Genomic DNA, 18,963 nt, shown 5'->3' with positions numbered 1-18,963 from the left:
GAACCTCAACATTCCTTGCTGGACATCCTCCAGATCACTCCTCAAGTCACGATTGCATTATCTATCAATGATGCCTTATTGTCACTAGCCAACACGGTGTGGCAAACACCAGCAACCATCCCACCTACTTCCAAACAGGCTAACCTTAACTCTTTGGTCATCAATTCTAAAAGAAATGGACAGTATTGGTCTAGATCAACCCTCTCCAACAAGGAGCTTAGGTGCCTGGACTTTCTCAGTTGTAAGAATTATTCTTCAGCCACTCTACAATTCCCAGTTATTAACTATCAGGCCTTGATGGCGAAATATGACTTCACAAATTACTTGAAATTCTCTCATTTTGTTGATCACTTGTCTCAAGAGTGGAGGGAGACATTTCAAGCTCTCATCACCAGATGAGAAGCCCAGATGATCACTTAGACTTTCTTTCAGGCTTCACTTGATGCAGAGGACAGAGTTTTGAGTTCTATAGCAACTGCTGTAGTCAAGTGCTGTGTTGTGTAGTGGCTACAATTCTCTGGCCTGCCTAGGGAAGTACAGAATACCATGGAGGATCTTCCGTTTGAAAGGTTAAGCTCTTCAGTGTTGTCACGGATTGATCCCTCCACTCTCTCAAAGACAGGGCAATTTTGCAATCTCTTGGCATCTATATACCTGCAACAAAGAGAAAATACAGTCAGTCACAAACAGCTCAACAGTCTCCCTCTGTCTACTACCAAACCTCCATGAAATAGACTGAACCACCCAGAAACAGGTCAGATTTCCTAAGAAGGGGCCAACCTCCACAGTGACATCAGTCAATGGCTTCTTCTAAGTGACCGTTTTTGATGCATTGGTTGAGGGTCACACCAACCCGGATCCTTTGATGCACCAATCCATCCTTCATCAACATTATGGAGTCTGCCTCTCCCATTTTCTCCTTCCTGGGAGCTCATCACCTCTGACAGATGAAACCTAGAGGTAGTTTCAATTCCATCCAGTTCAGCTCCATCCCTCCCTCTTACACCCCTTCTACACTCCTCTTCTGGGACCCTTCTCACAAGGGTCTCTTACATCAGGAGTTACATTATCTCCTGTACTTCATTGGAAAAGGGTTCTACTTTATGGTTCCCAAGAGAAAAGGAGGATGGAGACCGATTCTGGATCTCAGGATTTTAAACATCTTTGTCCACAGTCAGTGGTTCAGGATGGTAACCTTGGCAGCAATAATTCCATTTTGGGATCTAGGGGACTGGTTCATTGCCCTTGACCTCCAGGATGCATATTTTCATATAGCTATGCAGCCTTTCTACAGATACATCCCATGATTCATCATTGGCAAAGACCACTATCCATGTCCTGACCTTTGCCCTTTCAACTGACCTGAGGATCTTGACAAAAGTCCTATCAGCCATTGCAGTCCATCTTCATCAGATGGGAATAATTGTCTTCCCCTGTCTCAGCAACTGGATCTTGCTCCTTTCTCAAGGTATAGTTCACAACCAACAAGGCCCTATCCCTGTTCCACACTCTGGGCCTCCAACTCAGCACAGAGCAATCTCCTTTCACACCTGTACAATGAATAGAATCTGTTGGAGCCACTCTGGACTCCACACTTGCCAGAAAGTACTTGCCTACGGACAGGTTTTCTCTGATGTCCACCTTCATTTGCACATGTAGCAGCTCGACGCTCACCAGCGCAGCACGTCCTGCTGGTTGCCTCGGGAATTAGCTCAATTCCAGCTCTTAGAGAGTCCTCTGCTGGCCGGTATCTTGCCTGCCTCAGTCCCATGTCCCTCCTGGACCGCGGTGCCCCTTACCTCTGGTTCTTCCCCCAGCAGTAGCTCCACACTCTCGGTCTCCCTTCCCAGCAGTACACATACCCCCTATGCCCACCTTGCCTCAGTGGAATTAGTGCATATCTCACATCATAGAAATCTCAAAGGTTCACCTACTGAGGTTACAGAACACTGCAGCTGACTCCCTGAGCAGGGTTTTCCTTGAAGACCACGTCTGGCATCTGAACAACGAAGTATTTCAGGAAATTTGTCTCACCAGGGGCTCCTCAAAGGTAGATCTCTTTGTGTTACTGTTCAATAGAAAGTGCCGGCACTTCTGCTTGAGGGGAAGGCATGCTTCCAAGTCACTAGGAGATGCTCCTCTTGGCCTTGTGTCTGGCTGTATGCTTAGTCCCTAGTGCCATTGCTCCTTAAGTTCCTGAACAAGCTGAAATGAGAGATGAGTGTCCATCCTTAGAACACTGTCATGGCCAACATAGGTTTGGCCAACAAATTCCTGCGATGGGCTCTTTGCCTTCCTCTGACAGCAGGCCTCCTGACCCAGGAATCCGGTACCAAGACTCACCCCAACATCTTGTCTCTCCACCTAAAGGGCTGGCTCCTTGACAACACTCTGACATAGAAGGAGATTGGTGTCTAGAGGTCCAAATAATGCTGCTGGAAAGCTGAAAACCTGCCACAAGGAAAACTCGCCTAGAGAAGTGGAATAGCTTCTGAGGCTGATTTGTCCAATGATCCATAATCTCCTCTTGAGTCTCTCCTCACACATATTTTCAATTACATGCTACATTTAAAAATCATGGTTCTATCACTGACTTCAGTTAAGGTTCACTTAGCTGCCATTACAGTGTTCCACTGTCCGATTGAGGGTGAGTTGTCACTCACCCTACTGCTGCAAGATTCATTCTATTCAACCTGTTTCCACATCTCAAAGAACCTGCTCCACTTGGGGACCTCAGCTTAGTCCTCAGTGCCTCGAGGAACTTTTTGGGGACCTGTTACTTTCTTCATTTGTGCTTCAAAACCTCATTCCGCATAACCATCACTTCGGCCAGATGGGTAGGAGAACTAGGAATGCTAATGGCTGATTCACCATACATGGTGTTCTACTGGGTTGAGGTGACTTTACATCCCCATTCTCACTTCCTACCTAAGATCTTATCAGATTTCCAAATCAGTCAGGACATTCAACTACCAATTTTTTACCCCAAACTTCTTAGGAGAGGAAGCCAGTCTCCATACTCTGATTCTACCTTGGTAGGACTAAACCCTTTAGGGCTTCTCCCAGACTAATTATTTTGTGGAAAGAATGAAAAGGCATCCAGTGTCCTCCAAAAGTGTATCAAAATGGGATGTCGGGATGCATCCTGGCAATTATGAGACCTTTGGTGGGTTGTCACCCACCTAGTACAAATGGCCACTTCACCACTTAACTTAGCTCCATAGTTTTATCCAAGAGTGTACCTATCTTGAACATTGGCAAGGCTGCACTGAATTAATTTCCTCAACACCCTCGTCTGTATTTGAGGTACTGCTCGGAAATCTCCTAACGTGGAGCACCCATAGGGACAATTACTCAAAGAAGGAGAGTTTACTTTCCTTGTACAGTAACTGGCGTTCTTTGAGGTGTGTTGTCCTTAAGGGTGCTCCACTACCCGCTCTCCTTCCCCTTTGCTTTGGGATCTTTGACTCTGGAATTTAAGGTTCAGAAGGAACTGGAGTAGCAGCAAGTTTGCCCTTCCCTATTTACCCTCACACTGGAGCTCAGGAATGTGTAGGGCACAGGTGTGGACCTGTGGACACTGCTGACAAAAATCTCCAATCAAGAGACCATCCTGATGTGGTGCATCCATAGAGACTATGCATCTTAAAGAACTCATTACTATATAATGTAAATACTATCTCCTTTTTCCTTAGGAAGTATAACATTTATGAGTAATTAAAAAAATAAATTCTGAGACCCAGTTTACCAGTTTATCAAGTTCTTCAGTTTACCAAGAATCTGAGCCTGTTATTGGTTTAGCATCTTCAGTTCTCATTCTTTCCTGTTGCTGAGATTTATGATTTATAACATCAGTATTGCAGAAATACAGTAGTATATTTAAAGGATCATGGTGGGGCCTAGGGAGTCATATGTGCACCTTGAGCTCTGTTTCAACAGTAGGCTCCCTGCTTCCATCCCCAGTAGTAATACCTGAGAATCACCTATGCAGGTGATTCTGTGCAGATGTTTTGGGAAGCAGAAATTGGCTTATTGTGCTATGTTCATTTTCATGGGTGTGCCATTGTCTAAATAATCTTAGAATTTAAGTTTATTCCAGAGGAAAAGTGGTGAAAAAGTTAATGTTCCATTTGTCTTTCTCTTTTGTATTTAGTTTTAAGCATTGGTGAAGGTGGATTCTGGGAAGGCAGCACCCGAGGACTTGTTGGATGGTTTCCCGCAGACTGTGTTGAGGAAGTGCAGTGTAAACCAAACGAAAGCAAACCAGGTAAGTGGATACAATTCAACAATAATTTGCACAGTAACAAATGAAATGTGTCTAGTTGAGCACTGAGGTGGCCTAAATTAGAATATATTACATGGCCTTATTGTGCAACACTGGAAATTGAAGTATTAAATAAGGCTGAGCACTGGATTGAAAAAAAATAAAGATCAGTGAAGATGTATTTATTGATCAAACTTTCCTGGTCTTTGTCCAAGCCAAACAATCTTTTTCAGAAAGCACTCTACTGTAAAGTACTGGTATAGCTCTCCGGGAGAAAATGACTATAGACATTTTTTAAGGCACTATGTTGTAGTTTTATTTTCTAATAGTGTGTGAAAAGTATCTCACTGGTTGATTAAGCACATGAAGAAAATTTGACTGTTGGCCTCCCAAATTGGGATAGTGACAAAATATGTGTTAAAATGCCATTTATTATAATAATAAAAAAATCTGTTCACTACTTTGAGCCTTTCATAAATTTTTGAGGATGCAGTTATAATTAAGGGTCTAAAAGATCTTCTTCATAAACCCTAGTTTGCAAAGAGTTAGTGTTAGAACTAAAAAAATCTAGGGATAGGTGGAGTGAGTACTATATTTTTTTAAATACAGTAATCTAAAAAAAAAATTAGTAGTTTGCAGGTTTCAAATGCTGGATAATGTTTTTGAAAATTAAAACCAGTATTATTATTATATGCAATGATGTTTGGCAAGAAACGAACACATTTAGGTGCAGATTCTGCAATGAGCTTTGCATGGGCAGACCTGTGCCCATGGTAATCTCAGTGCAGGATGAGAACTGTAATACATTTGTTACTGTGTTCAACTGCAGCTTTTGAAAAATGATACTCTTTTGAATGTCTGTAAGGTATACTCCACGTACATAGCACAAAGGCCACTTAAAAGTGTTGCTGTACTGCTATTAACCATGGCACAGAGAGCTGAGTTCTCCATTACTATGTGGCTGTGCCATAAATAAAGCAAAGACAGTTTTATTTAACCACAGTTTATGGTTCCAGGTATTACAGCATTCATGAATCAAAAATAAATTGGCTACAATATTTATTTAAAGAATAATGCACCTAATGCACCATAGCTACTTTCCCTATTTTTAAGGGAATGTGGACATGCTCATATATTCAGACTGAGAACTCACTGTGAACTATAACAACTTCCAGAGTATATTAATGATATCTAGAAGTATGGACTGGATACAATGGAATGGTCTAAATGAGCTATTAAGGTGAGTTAGATGATTGATATGTGAATTAAGAACTTCTTGAGGATAGAAAGACATTACAATATAATTTTTGTACTGGCATTCATGCAAAAAGTATCAGTATTTCACAGATGATTATAGTCTGCCCATGCATAATTTGTGTTCAAGTATGACCTTTGTGTAGACAGAATAGGCTTGAGAAGGAAACGCTGAGCCAGACTGTTAAAGAATTAATGAATGCTGAAAAACTTGGGGTGTTGTAGGATTTGATTATTTTACTATGTAAAGGAAGTGGTGGGATGAGGAATCAGGGATAGGAGTTAGGGTATGTCTACACAGCCTGCAGCAGTGAAGCTCCCAGCCTGGGATGATAGAGGTCAGGGATGCCCAGGGGATTCAGGGGGCCTGGGGTCTTCGGCAGCGGGGGTCCTTCCGCTCCGGGTCTTCAGGGCACTTCGCCAAAGACATGGAGCGGAAGGACCCCTGCCGCCGAATTGCCGCTGAAGACCCGGAGCGGAAGAAGTGGCGGCGGGTCCTTCACTCTGGGTGTGTTCAGCGGCACTGAAGGACCCCCCCCCCCCCCGCCGCCAAAGTGCCCCTGAAAACTCTCGTGGGGGCTGTTGTGGGGCCCAGGGCCTGGGGCAAATTGCCCCACTTGCGCCATCCCCCCGCCGGGCAGTCCTGATAGAGTTGGGCAAGCAGGCTTGTACTAGCACTCTAAAAATAGTTGTGTAGACAGCACTTTAAAATGGGCTCTGAAGCCCACCCTCCTCCGAAGGCTTCAGTGTGAATACTTAAATATTCATTGAGCCAGAGAGTGAGTGTGAGTAGGAATGACTTTAAAGCACAGTGGCTTGCAGGTTCTAGTTCCTGCTCCAATTAATATTTAAATATTTTGTACAAAATGCAAAAGATTGAACAGGAAAGATTGATGCCAGAATACCCTATTGCCTAGGGTAGTCACTGGGGAGATAAGTAATCTGGGTTCTAATCCCTGCTCCAAATCAGGCAGAGTGGGGATTTGAACCTGGGTCTCTCACATCTGGGGTGATTGCTCTAGCCATGGAGCTATAAGTAAGGTTAAGATTTTGTCTTGGTTATTTTTAGTAGAAATAACTGACAGGTTGTGGGCAATAAACAAAAATTTACAGAAGCCCACAACCTGTCTGTGACTTTTACTAAAAATAATGTGTGTGGGGGGGGGACTGATAGGGAGAGAACTGAAGTCCAAGACCCACGGGTAGGGTAGGGTAGGGTAGGGTGGCCTGGGGGGGAGAATAAGAGCCCAAGCCCCACTGTGGAGGCGGGAGGGCTTCAGCACCCGCTGCTGCCATAGCCCGAGAGCTGCGGGGACCCCAGGGCCAGTGGTATCCGGTGGCTTGGGGCCCCTGCTGGCTGATATCTACAGTCCTGCCACTACCAGGGCTGAAGCTGCCACAGAGGTCTCTGAAAGGCATGGAATCTGTGACTTCCATGACAAAATCTTATCCTTATCTATAGAGTATAAGGGCAGTGGTAGTACCATCACCACCACTTCTCTTGAGAAAGGATTGACCTGATTTTAGGCACCTAACTCCAAGAGAGGGCTCATAGCTATGAATCCTGAGCAAAGACAGGTGCCTCTCTCCAGCCCAGATTTAGGGTGCCTAACTCCCTTTGAGGGACAACCTCTTGTAATGATCCACAGGTCTCAAACCCAGGCCAACAGGATTTATGTGAGAGGCCACATTCCAATCCTCCATCTGGCAGCCCGCTGGCAATTGTTTACCTAGGACCCAGTGTGAGGGTCCATCCCTGAGGTCCAACAGGTGGAGTTCCGGAGTGGGTGATTGGCCCACTGGCCCTACTTAAGCCAGCAGCAGGAACAGGAAGCTGTTCAAACAACTGGGCTCCACTCTGCCCTGCCTGTGCCCCCACCCTGATTTCCAGGCATCTGACTTGTGATTTTGATCTCCAGTTTGTCTGCTGCTTCTGGCCTCCTGGTATCCTGACCCAGAAGAATCTTAACTCCCGTCTCATGACTGTAGACTCTCACTCCAACTACTAGGTCTGGCTGCTCATGGCCCGTTACCCCTCTCCTTGGCATTTTCTGCTGGCTAGTTTAGGTGGCTTCCTGTTCAGCCTGCCGGCTTTTATGAATCCCATTGTTAGGTGCCTAACTCTCCCCATGCATTGTATAGCGAGCCTAGGAGTCTAACTTGGGGCTGTGGATTCTACTAGGCAGAAGAGCACTTAGATTCAGCGTTGAAATGCTGCTTATTTAAGTCCCCTTTGTGGATCTAGCCCTAAGGTTCTAGTCTTGCAACTGGATCTATGTGGGTGGACCTCTATGGCCTTGCAGAACCTGCTGAAGTCACCCCATGTGGGTTAAGGAGTCCATCTGTGAGTATGCAGTTGAAGTATTGGTGCCTATGCTGTCCCCATCTTTACACTTCCTGGTTCATCCTGTTTTTTCTCTCTTTTTGATTGTAAGTTCTTTCAGGGCAGATACATTGTCTTTGTTTATCTACTGCACTGATGATATGACATAGGACATAAGACTGGAAGGAACCCCCTGGGTCATTGAATCCAATACCCTCTTATCACAGTTATATTAATCCTGTTAATAAATTTATTAAGTACCATCTTAAAATTAGTTGGGCGGTTTGCCTCCATTATTCCTGTTGGGAGGGTGTTTCAGAACCTCACTCCTTTGATGATTAAAAACCTTCTTCTGATTTCCAACCTAAATTTGTTCATAGCCTGTTTATACCATTTATTTTTGTGCCAACATTGTCCTTTAACTTAACTAGCTCTTCTCCCTCCTTTATATTTACCTCCTGATGTGTTTATAGAGTGCAATCATATCCCGTTAGCCTTTGTTTTGCAAAGCTAAACAATCCAAGTTCTTTTAGGCTCTCTGTTCCCCTGATCATTCCAGTAGACCTTCTTTGCACTTGTTCCAGTTTGAATTCATGTTTCTTGAACATGAATGACCAGAATTGTTTGCAGTATTTTGGCAATAAATAATCTTTAAATATACATTTTTCTCTTTGGGAATGGAAAAATAATTTGATAAACATAATGGACAAATTTTCTATAATTCCCTGTGAAGTTGTGCACTCACATGTGGGTTTTGTAGGTAATTCTGAAAACAAACTCACCCTCTTGGAGTCTGAATGAGCATATTCTTCACTGTGTAATACTTCATTGTGTAAAACACTATATGTTGGAATTATTCTTAGTATTGAATCAGTAAGGACATGAGGGGCCACCAGTGATGCATCAGAAAAATGTGATATGTTAGAACAGTATGATTACTGAAGTATGGTAGGGTATGGTAAGTATTGAAAGCAGTTGATGACTTAATTATCATATGCACTTATTTCATTTCCTTTCTGCACATGAAACAAATGCAGTGTAAGCTGACTGCTTTACAGGCAGAACTCAGTCAATACTCCCTTAAAGTAAAAATGCAAAAATCAGATAGGAAAAAAGTTAATAAGCATGGTGAGAGGATTACTTGGTGAAAGGATTACATTAATTCTATTTTCTGGGACTGTTTAAAGGACATCAGCTATGAAGTGTCACAAACCTGTACAAGTTGTGAGAACTCACACCATAGACTGTGCAAAGTAGCAGAGATTTCATGCCAGTTCTTTAGAAAAAAAAGATTCTTACGGTGTCCCATATTGCACTGCAGAATTCAGCACTCTTTTTTTCATCCAGTAGCACAGTAACTGATTTTTTTCATAGCATTTTCTATAAATGGGATCTCAGAACATTTCTTCAAGTAACTTGTGTTAGAAGAAGGAGCAGGCTGACCCAGAGGCGGATTTGAGTAGATGAGCTTCTTTATTGCGGTACTTGTTCTTCTGGACCCAATTGTCCAGTAAGCACTGGATTAATTACATCACACTCTTTTTATTTAAGTTAATATGTAACGCCTACATACGTTATACAACACCCCCAAAACCCTTACTAAGTAATAGGAACACCCATACTGTTAGTATGCCCACCCCTTTCCATTGTTTGCAGCATTACACATGTCATACAAGCATTTTTACCTTGAAAATACATTTCTTTGCCACAATTTGTTGCCATAAATCTCCCTTAATTTGCAGTTCTCAGGGGCGGGAGGAAGGAGCTGTGACCCAGGGCTCGCTTATGTAGCTGGGAAAGGAGGGGCGGAAGAGATAACACTTCTTTACCCTTCCTTATCCTTTAGATCCCCACATTTTTTATGCAGCTGCAACACTTATTAATTCTTAACAAGGAGAAGGGAGGGGAAAGGGGTAACACTTCATTTATTAAGCGAAGGAATAGTGTGTGCCGCTGCCTACTCCCTGATACCATGCCAGCACACCAGCGGTTTATTGTTATACTTAACCTTAAAATATCCCAACAACCTGCCTTCTCCATTAAATTTAGATAATAATGTTTAATAATAGCTGGTCATTGGCATGCCACAAATGAGCAAAAGAGAGCTGATTTGTGGAAAAACAAACTGCAATTAAACATTACATTCTCAATAAAATGGTATGGGCAGATCATTCTTGCCATGCTGATATAAAATCTCCCTCCTACAGACAACATGTTCACACCTTGGGCAGCCATATTACTATTGAGACTCTTCCATAGGAGTGGACTTGGCATTGTGAAACCCCCAATGCTGCCTGTGACTCTTTTTTCTCTCTCTCATGTACCATAGCTGGAGGTCTGCCCCAGTGCAAGAACTGTCCTCAATGACTCTCGCCCAGATTAACACAATCTGAGGTTCTATGCACACCACGACATAGCTCTTCCCAGTTATTCCCTCCCTGCGCTATGGCCCATGGTTTTAGTGAGGGTCCCCAGAACAGTGGGTCTTGAAATTTATACCCCATTGAGATGCATGAGGCAGTTCATCCCTCACAGAACTATCGGCTCGGACTATCTGCGCACTTAGGCAGATGTCACTGCATTGGTTACGCTTGAGTCATGTTTTTAAACGGTTTTTCACTATCATGAGACCTGGAAAATGTTTTTAAAATGAAAATTCAGATTTGTCCTTCATCTCATGTTCTAGGCATCAGTGGGAAGAACCCTATTAATTCTGTTGTAAACTGGAAATGGGGAGACACAGACCCCCTTGCCTCTGGTTAGCAGACACAGCATGAGCTTCAACCATCTCTGTAATTGTCTAAAGATCAAAGAAATAATTGATGTGAGCCATTAATATTTTCCATCATAAAAACACCCCACAGGTCAGCTCTGCCCTTAATCCCAGTACCATATAAAATGTTGACATGCTGAAGATTTATCTCGTATACTCCATGTCCATGGCCACATGAAGTCACGGGAGCCCCTCATCAACCTTCTCCTGATACTGGCCAAATTGGCCATGTATCAATTAAGGAGGAAGGGGTTAGATTGGGGGTGGGGTGGGGGTAGGTTCATGCAACTGGGACAGTGGACTTGTCCATTCATGTGTCCAGGCGGAGTTCCTCTGGGTGCCATCCACTAACTCTGTGGGCTCTTTCTAGGTGTGGGTGCTGTCCCCAGTGGGTCTGTTTGGTGTCCCCCTCTGGTACCCTGAGTGTAAATCTATGTCCCTCACTCCCATCCCTATTTTTCATGTGTTGTCCCTGGAATCAGTTGATCTCTTTTTTTTTCTGGTCCTTCCCCTCTGAATGGGGGGGGTGGAGAGGGGCTGAGGGGGTAGAGGCCCTTTTAGTTTACTAGATGGATCCCCTTTGTGCATCCATCACATACTTGAAGACCAAATAGGCCTAGATGGAAAGAAAAAATAAGATGAGGGAAAAAGGGGAAACTGGGAAACACAGTTCTTCTGGAATGATGGGGGGCAACACAACCCCTGGCAGGGAGGATTGGGCGACCTTGGGATGGGGGAAAAGGAGGAATTGGGAGAACTCAGGGGGGTAGGAACAGACTCAGAGCCCCTGGCATGGGAGGAAGGGGGAACACAGAGCTCCTGGCATGGAGGTCGAATGGGGGTCCTGGTATGGGGATAGCAGGAGATGGGGGGCACCAAGTGCCCCTGTCATGAGGAAAGGGGGTGGGATTTGAAGGGAATCACTGAAATAGAGGGGGATGGAAGGGTATAACAGGTGGAGCAATGAACCTGGCCAAGAGAAGCAATAAAGTATATGACCCTTTGGTATATAAATTACTTAGTATTATATGACCTTTGGTAGTTTATTAAATAGTGGTGAGTTTTTTTCTATGAAGGTCCTGAAAACAATTTTATCTGTATATAAAGGTCTGTTCTACATAAGGATATTAAATAGTACCAGAAGCAAAATGTGCACTTGCAATACTATATGTGGATGTCAAGCACTATACACAGTAATCTTATGCAAGGATACTGTACACCAGTCTTGTGACTTGAAAAAAAAAAGCTTAGGAATATGATTTAAACCACATTTACACAAACTATTGGTGTTAACTTAGAACTGTCCTACATTAGAACGTGGAAAAAAATCTTTCATTCTTTCATATCTGGGTAGACTAGGAGCAGTGATGTGGGTAAGGGGACTAGATTGGAGGTGTGTTGACAAGCTAGTCAACAAAAAAGCAGCTGATTTAGCAGCTCAGTGCACTAATGCTCAAGCAGTTCTGACAACCCTCTGTAGCTGAGACTGTAGTATCAACTCCATCTTTGCCTCAAGTAATGAGAGTTTAATGAATGAACCTACAACAGTAAGTTTTTGCATCTTAGCCTAGCTCGACAAAGCAGTTGTTTTCTCTATGATAATAAACAGCAGTTTGGGAAAGGGTTTCTAGTGAATTCACTGCTTGTGAACTGGGTTGACGGTATAGGTAATGCAAAGCCTCAGTTTACTTACCCACCAGATAAAACATTGAACAGTGTATGCTTCCCACTCAACCCTGCCAATGTAATCATCTCTGATCGAGCGAGTCTGTACAGGTGAGAAAAGTATCCACATTTATTCAGTCACTAGTCTTTCTAGTGAAACTTAACAAAAGTGTCTATTATGATGGTAATATTTGTGAGGTAAAACCTGTCCACTGCAAGATGAACTGAGACCGTCAACCTGTTTTCCACAGTTTACTTAACATGCCTCAAAGTACACTGGTTTTCTTTCACTAATGACCTGAGTTAAGTTCATAGGTGTAACCTAGAAGTTTGAAGATTCTGTTTTCCCTGAATAATCTCCTAATCCATCCAATTCCCCTGAACATCATAGAATTATGTGAGGATTAAGTCTTATTTAGAAGGAAAAAAACCCAAACGAACCTAAGCCAGTGGCTTCTGAGAAGCAAAATTTAGGCCCGCAAATTTTGGTTTTAAGCATACATCTGAATTTTAATGTCAATTATATCTTTTAACTCTGTACATTTTTATTTGTATAATTTTTGGGCTGTCCCTATTTCTCAGCTGACATGCACGTCAGCCTTTTCGCTTTGATTTTCATGGTTGCTAAGAGCCACTTAGGAATGTCTCTAATCAGCTGAAAAAGGGCAGTACAATTCCCTAAAGAACTGAAATAAACTAAAAATAAATATGAACTAAGGAGAAATATAGAAACAAAATCAAAGAATAGGCTACCCTTTGGACATTATACTTTTCAAATAGAGCTGGGATTTTTGCAATGGTGAGTCAGTCATGTAAGCATGCGTCTTCCCTTCCATGATTCTTTCTGCCCCTTTTCTGTATGTCCACCAAGCTTCTGTATAGAAGAGTACAAACTCTTCAGTGTCTCAGAAAATCCAAATGCAGTTGTGCTATTTTCATGCTCCTATTAATCCTGGGCTTTGGCATTTTCCATTAATCTTCCCATTTTATCTAATTTGCAAAAGTAATCTTTAAAGTGTGGGATCATCTGGTCATGGCAGCAAAAATGCAGATAGCAAGCATACATATAAAATATGTAAAACTGCCTTCTGAGCTGCTGCTTAGAACAATGAAGAAGGTATGAGGGTGACGTAATGTCATCGTGCCTCAGTGGGTCATAGCTGAGAATACCAGATTCAGGATAAACGGACCAGACCCACCCCAAACTCCTGGTTATTCTTCCGTACGATATACCAATCCAGTAACAAAAGTAAACTTCTGTCTCACCATGCTGGTTAACAAGAAGTTAGAAATGCAGTCTCCATAGGTATCCCAGCCCTTGTTTCACCACCCGGACACTAGACTTAATGATGAGTGGTTATTTAAAACCAGTTTAATCAAACAAAGGGTTCTTCTAATCCTAAGAGACCAACCACATAGCCAGGTCAATATATAACTCAGATCTTACCCAATAATCACACTGTTGTCAATCCTTTATATCTAAAGGTTTATTTATAAGAGAAAAGAAAGAGGAGAGTTAAAATGATTAAAGGAACCAAATACATACAACAACTGCAGAGTTCTTATATCAGGTTTGAAGCAGTGATGGCATAAAGTGCTGGCTTGTAAAGTCTTTGGTAACTTCCAAAAGATTAGAATGTCCTCAGCCCATTGATTGGAATGCTCTTTTTAGTGCAAGTCCATAGTCCAGAGATCAGAGACGGAAAGAGGCAAAATGGAGATGCTTCCAGGGTTTTTTAATATCTTGTTCCATGTGGAGGGATGCTCTCAGTCTTAGTTTGTGGAAAATTACAGACTCAGGATGGAGTCCAGATCAAGTCACATGCCCTTGCATGCTTTGATAAGTCATAGGAACAGCCATTACTCATATTCTGGTTAAAACGTCCACAGGAAGGCCCATTGGGCGAGGACAGGCTTCTTCTGTGGTCTGTTTTAAAAGCTGTGTCCCCTTTAATGGGCCATCAACTTGAATAGTCCGTTCACAATGTGCTGGCCATTTTGGATGAAAATTACCTTCTGCGTGTTACTTCAGGAGCAAACACATTTGAAATACTGATACACAGTCAATATTCATAACTTTATATACAAAGATGATGCATGCATACAAACAGGATAATCATATTTGATTGTAAATTTTCCATTGATACCTTACATACATACTTCATATAAAATTTGTTGCAATTATGTAACTGTGGTAGCAACAATGATAGACATTGTCATATTTTAATCATACAACATCACACAAGTGTGTGTGTGTGTATATATATAACTGCCTTCTGAGCTGTTGCTTAGAACAGCCAAGAAGATATGAAGCAGAGAGGGTGATGTATCATAGGGTGAGGTAGGCCTGTGAGGAGTTAAGGCTTCAGTTTCTGGCCTGCTACAAGATGCTTCAGGCTAAATCAGAGTTTAAGAGCACCATCACTGTTATGCACTACATGAACAATCTAGGAATAAAATTTTACCATTATGTCTTCAAAGCGTATAAACATTTTAAACTAAATCAATAAAGCAATAATCCCACTCTCAAACAGATTTTTCATATAATAATTGATTGTGCTGCTAATGTCTCCATTGGTCTAACTTGTGCTAATTTGTAAAACAAATAAATTACAGAAGAACATGTTCTGATTGTAGAATCATAGAACTATAGGACTGAAAGGGATCCTTTTTTGTAGTACTCCTTCCTAGGTGGTCATTCCCCATTTTGTATTTGTGCAATTGCTTAATCCTTCCTAAGTGAAGTACTTTGCATTTGTCCTTATTGAATTTCATCCTATTTATTCCACACCATTTCTCCAGTTTGTCAAGACATTTTGAATTCTAATACTGTCCTCCAAAGTGCTTTCAATCCCTCCCAGCTTGGTATCGTCTGCAAACTTTGTAAGTGTATTCTCTATCCCATTATCCAAATCATTTATGAAGATATTGAAGAGAAATGGACCCAGAACAGATCCCTGCAGGACTCACTTGATATGCCCTTCCACTCTGACTGTGAACCATTGATAATTACTGAGTATGGTTTTCCAACCAGTTGTGCACCCACTTTATAGTGGGTTCACCTGGCTACATTTCCCTAGTTCACTAATGATAAGGTCACATGAGACAGTGTCAGAAGTCTTAGTAAACCTTTAGTGAAGACACTACTCCACCAAAGGGAGAGCTTCTCCTGTCAGGAAGTACTCAATCCACTTCCCTGAGAGGCAGAAGCTATGTTGGCAGGAGAAGCTCTCCCATCAACATAGCACTTTCTATGTGGGGGGTTAGGCTGGTATAACTACAGCACTCAGGGGTATGGATTTTTCACACCCCTGAGCAACATAGTTATACTGATATATGTCTGGCCTATGTGACTAGCGTAACTCAAATTGACATAGCTTAGATCCACAAACTGTGGGGTCCACACTACGCTCTCCCATCGACTCCCCCTACTCTTCTTGATCCAGTGGAGTACAGGAGTTGACGGGAGAGCGATATGCGGTTGATTTAGCGGGTCTTCAGTAGACCCGCTAAATCGACTGTCGATGCATTGATCGCCACTTGTTGGACCCTGGTAAGCGTAGACAAGCCCTAATTCTTAACTTTTTCTTTGCCTATTTTAGCCTCAGATTCTACCGCATTTACACTGATGTGTGCTATGTTAGTCATCCAATCACTGCTAACCTTTCTGGTGAAAACTGAAACAAAAATGGCATTTAACACTTCAGCCATTGCTGTGTTTTGTGCTATTGTCTTTCCCTCCTCATTGGGTAATGGGCATACTCTTTCCTTGGTTGTCTTCTTGTTCTTTTGTAAAATGTTTTCTTCTTACTCTTTGTGTCCCTAGCAAGTTTAATCTCATTTTGTACTTTGGCTTTCTAATTTTGTCCCTACGTGCTTGTGTTTGTGTTTTGTTTGTTTGTTTGGGTTTTTTGATAGAGAGAGGATAAGTGAGATAATATCTTTTATTGGACCAACTTCTGTTGGTGAGAGGGACAAGCTTTTGAGCTTATACAGACCTCTTCTTTAAGTCTGGGGAATGTACTCAGAGTGTCACAGCTAAATACAAGATGGAACAGATTGTTTAGCATAAATTGATAAAACAAATTTCAAGGGACTATTCAAGGTGAAGTGGCAGTTAACATCTCTTCAGTAATAGGGGTTGGGAGAAAGGTTGGGGGATGTTTTGTGGGTTGTAGATTGTTGTAATAAGCCATAAATTCATTGTCTTTATTCACGCCATGATTTTTTCGTGTCTAGCAAAGTTATGAATTCAAGCTTCCATGCTCATCGATTGAAGGAGTGGTTCAAGTTTCCATTGAGGATGAGGACTAAGATGTTAGATGTAGAGTAATTGCTTTGCAAAAAGCCTTCACCCACACGTAATAGGGTGTTTCTGTCTTTTATCATTTTTCCATGCAAGTTCATTTAAGAGCATAGTGCTTTTCTTGTATCACCCACGTAGTTGTTACTGGGGCATTTAGTGCACTGGATGAGGTGTGCCGCATGTTTTGATAGGCATGTCTAACTTTGCTAGACACTAAAATCATGGGCTGAATAGAGATGCTGGATTTATGGCTTATTACAACAATCTATAACCCACAAACCTGTCCCTGGCCTTTCTTTTTCATCCTGTGACTGGAGGAGTGTTAACGGGCCACTACACCTCCAATGGTCCCTTAACATATGTGTTAAATACTTATGCTAAATAATCTGTTCCAATTTGTAGTTGTCTGTGACATTCTGAGTTCATTTTCCAGACCTGAAGAAGAACTCTGTATAAGCTCAGAATCTTGTCTCTCTCACCAACAGAAGTTGATCTGAGAAACGTTTTTACCTCATCCACCTTGTCTGTCTAATATCCTGGGTCCAACACAGTTACAAATGCCACTTTTTTTTTTTATACTCATCCTTTGTAACTTGACCTAGTTTTCATTTTTTGTATGACTCTTTTTTTGAGTTTCAGGTCTTTGTAAATCTCCTTGTTAAGCTATCAGCAAGGAGAAGCTTGTTAATTTCTCATTCATGATGGTGACACCCTATTGTGAATGGCAACATTTTTACATTAGGAAACAAGTGATTCCAACAGAATAAGGCCTCAAACCTGCAAAATCACGTGTACAGATGTAACTTTACACACTCTGGGGTATGTAATGGAGCCATGACAGTTTATACCAGCTGAGGATTAGCCCCTGTGAGTAGTCCCAATTAAAGTCAATGTGCATAACATTAATCAAGTACAAATGTCTTTGCAGGATCGGGGCCTAAAATAGCAAGGATAACATATCACTAAATTTACTTTGCATATTTATTTTTAACATTATGTTTCAGTTCAATTTCATTGTGTTTAAAATTTCATACTGAACTAGTAAGCAAATGTACCATATTATGTAAAAATAATGAATTCTTATTAAATCTTTGCTCAGAGATTGGGGATAGAGAAGCAGGTTTTTATGTCCATATTAGGAAGGTTTATTGTATTCAAACCTTGTTACTCAAAGATATTACTCCATATCACTTCAGTACTTAAAAATGCTAATTTTAGCCTGTATTCTTTTTTTAATTATTTGACATACTCCATCATCTATGATAGCCAAAATCTTCTCGGATTTTGGAGTATTTAGGAAAGGATGATGAACATTTATTTTGATATCAGTCTCTCAAATTTGTCTAGTCTAATAATTCCTTTTTTCACGAATACAGATCTCTCACAAGACATTGTAATTGGATCTTAACTGGTCTTTACATGAACCGTTTATTTAAAATTATAGTAGTATTTGGCCTTAGTGGCGGTTTTTATCCTGAAAAAGCCCCAGAATTTGTCCTTTTATGATTTGCTTAACCATATTTCACTTTCATATACATGCCTATTCAAATGGTATTTATATGGGAATAGAACTTCTATTAAAACCATTCTATTTATAAACCAGTGTTGACTAAATTATAAGTACTAGGTATCCTGTGTCTTGAAACTATGTAGCCTAACACTTCTTAGGCAATTAGTTAGTTCAGTGGACAATGTCAGTAGAATACATTATTAGAGTATAGCAGGACAAATCCCAGAGTGATGATTACTTTGACATGTTCATAAATCCGTGCCTCATTTTCTTCTGAGTTTTTCTAATTCTAGGCAAAACATTTGTTTCTTTATCTTCTTTCAGCCATCTGAGTCATCCAAAATAAAAGGCTTGATAACAGTAGAGGCTGCATTTAAAAGAAAACACTTTCAAAATACTGACTAATTCTGTGAGACATAATCTTTGTGAATTTAAAGAAGGTGTTAGGGCATCTGCTCACAGAAGGAGCAGAGTTATAAGAAAATGGGCCTGGATAGCAGTGACTGGACATTCCCACTCTGCTGGTTTTTGACTGCAGCCTCAGATCTTAAAATGATTTGAGAATCTGTCCTTGGCCTTTGCATCAACTCCTGCCTATAACCAAAGACAGCAGAAAATACATTTGCTCTTCCTTCTGGGTAAGTGATCTATCAATATCAGGAGAACTAGTTGAGAATATTTTAGTTGACAATGACTGATCATAGTGTAACCCACACACCTCCTGGGTGTGGTGTTGTGTCCCATCTAGTGGCACTGAGACCAGTTAGAGAGAGAGATAAAATGAATCTGCTCTACAGCCTTAGCTAACAGCCAGTTGGCTTTTAACTCATGCAGTAGAGGCTCATGCACTAAGCTCCAGAGGTCCCCT

The 18,963-nt window shown here is 41.5% G+C and overlaps 1 protein-coding gene across 4 annotated transcripts in view; it reads left to right on the top strand.

Moving 5' to 3' along the window:
- SHANK2 (SH3 and multiple ankyrin repeat domains 2) overlaps nucleotides 1-18,963 on the top strand; it is a 615,311-nt gene that overhangs the window by 302,156 nt on the left and 294,192 nt on the right. For all 4 annotated transcript variants that reach the window (XM_074955235.1, XM_074955234.1, XM_074955236.1 and 1 more), the window contains one exon: nucleotides 4,154-4,267. In XM_074955235.1, the coding sequence (XP_074811336.1) occupies nucleotides 4,154-4,267 (114 nt within the window). The remainder of the gene's footprint in view (nucleotides 1-4,153; nucleotides 4,268-18,963) is intronic.

The sequence above is a fragment of the Natator depressus genome, chromosome 6 (assembly GCF_965152275.1).
Source record: "Natator depressus isolate rNatDep1 chromosome 6, rNatDep2.hap1, whole genome shotgun sequence".
Taxonomy (NCBI): Eukaryota; Metazoa; Chordata; order Testudines; family Cheloniidae; genus Natator; species Natator depressus.
Note: the sequence above shows the minus strand (reverse complement) of the source record. Positions and strands in the feature narration are given on the sequence as shown.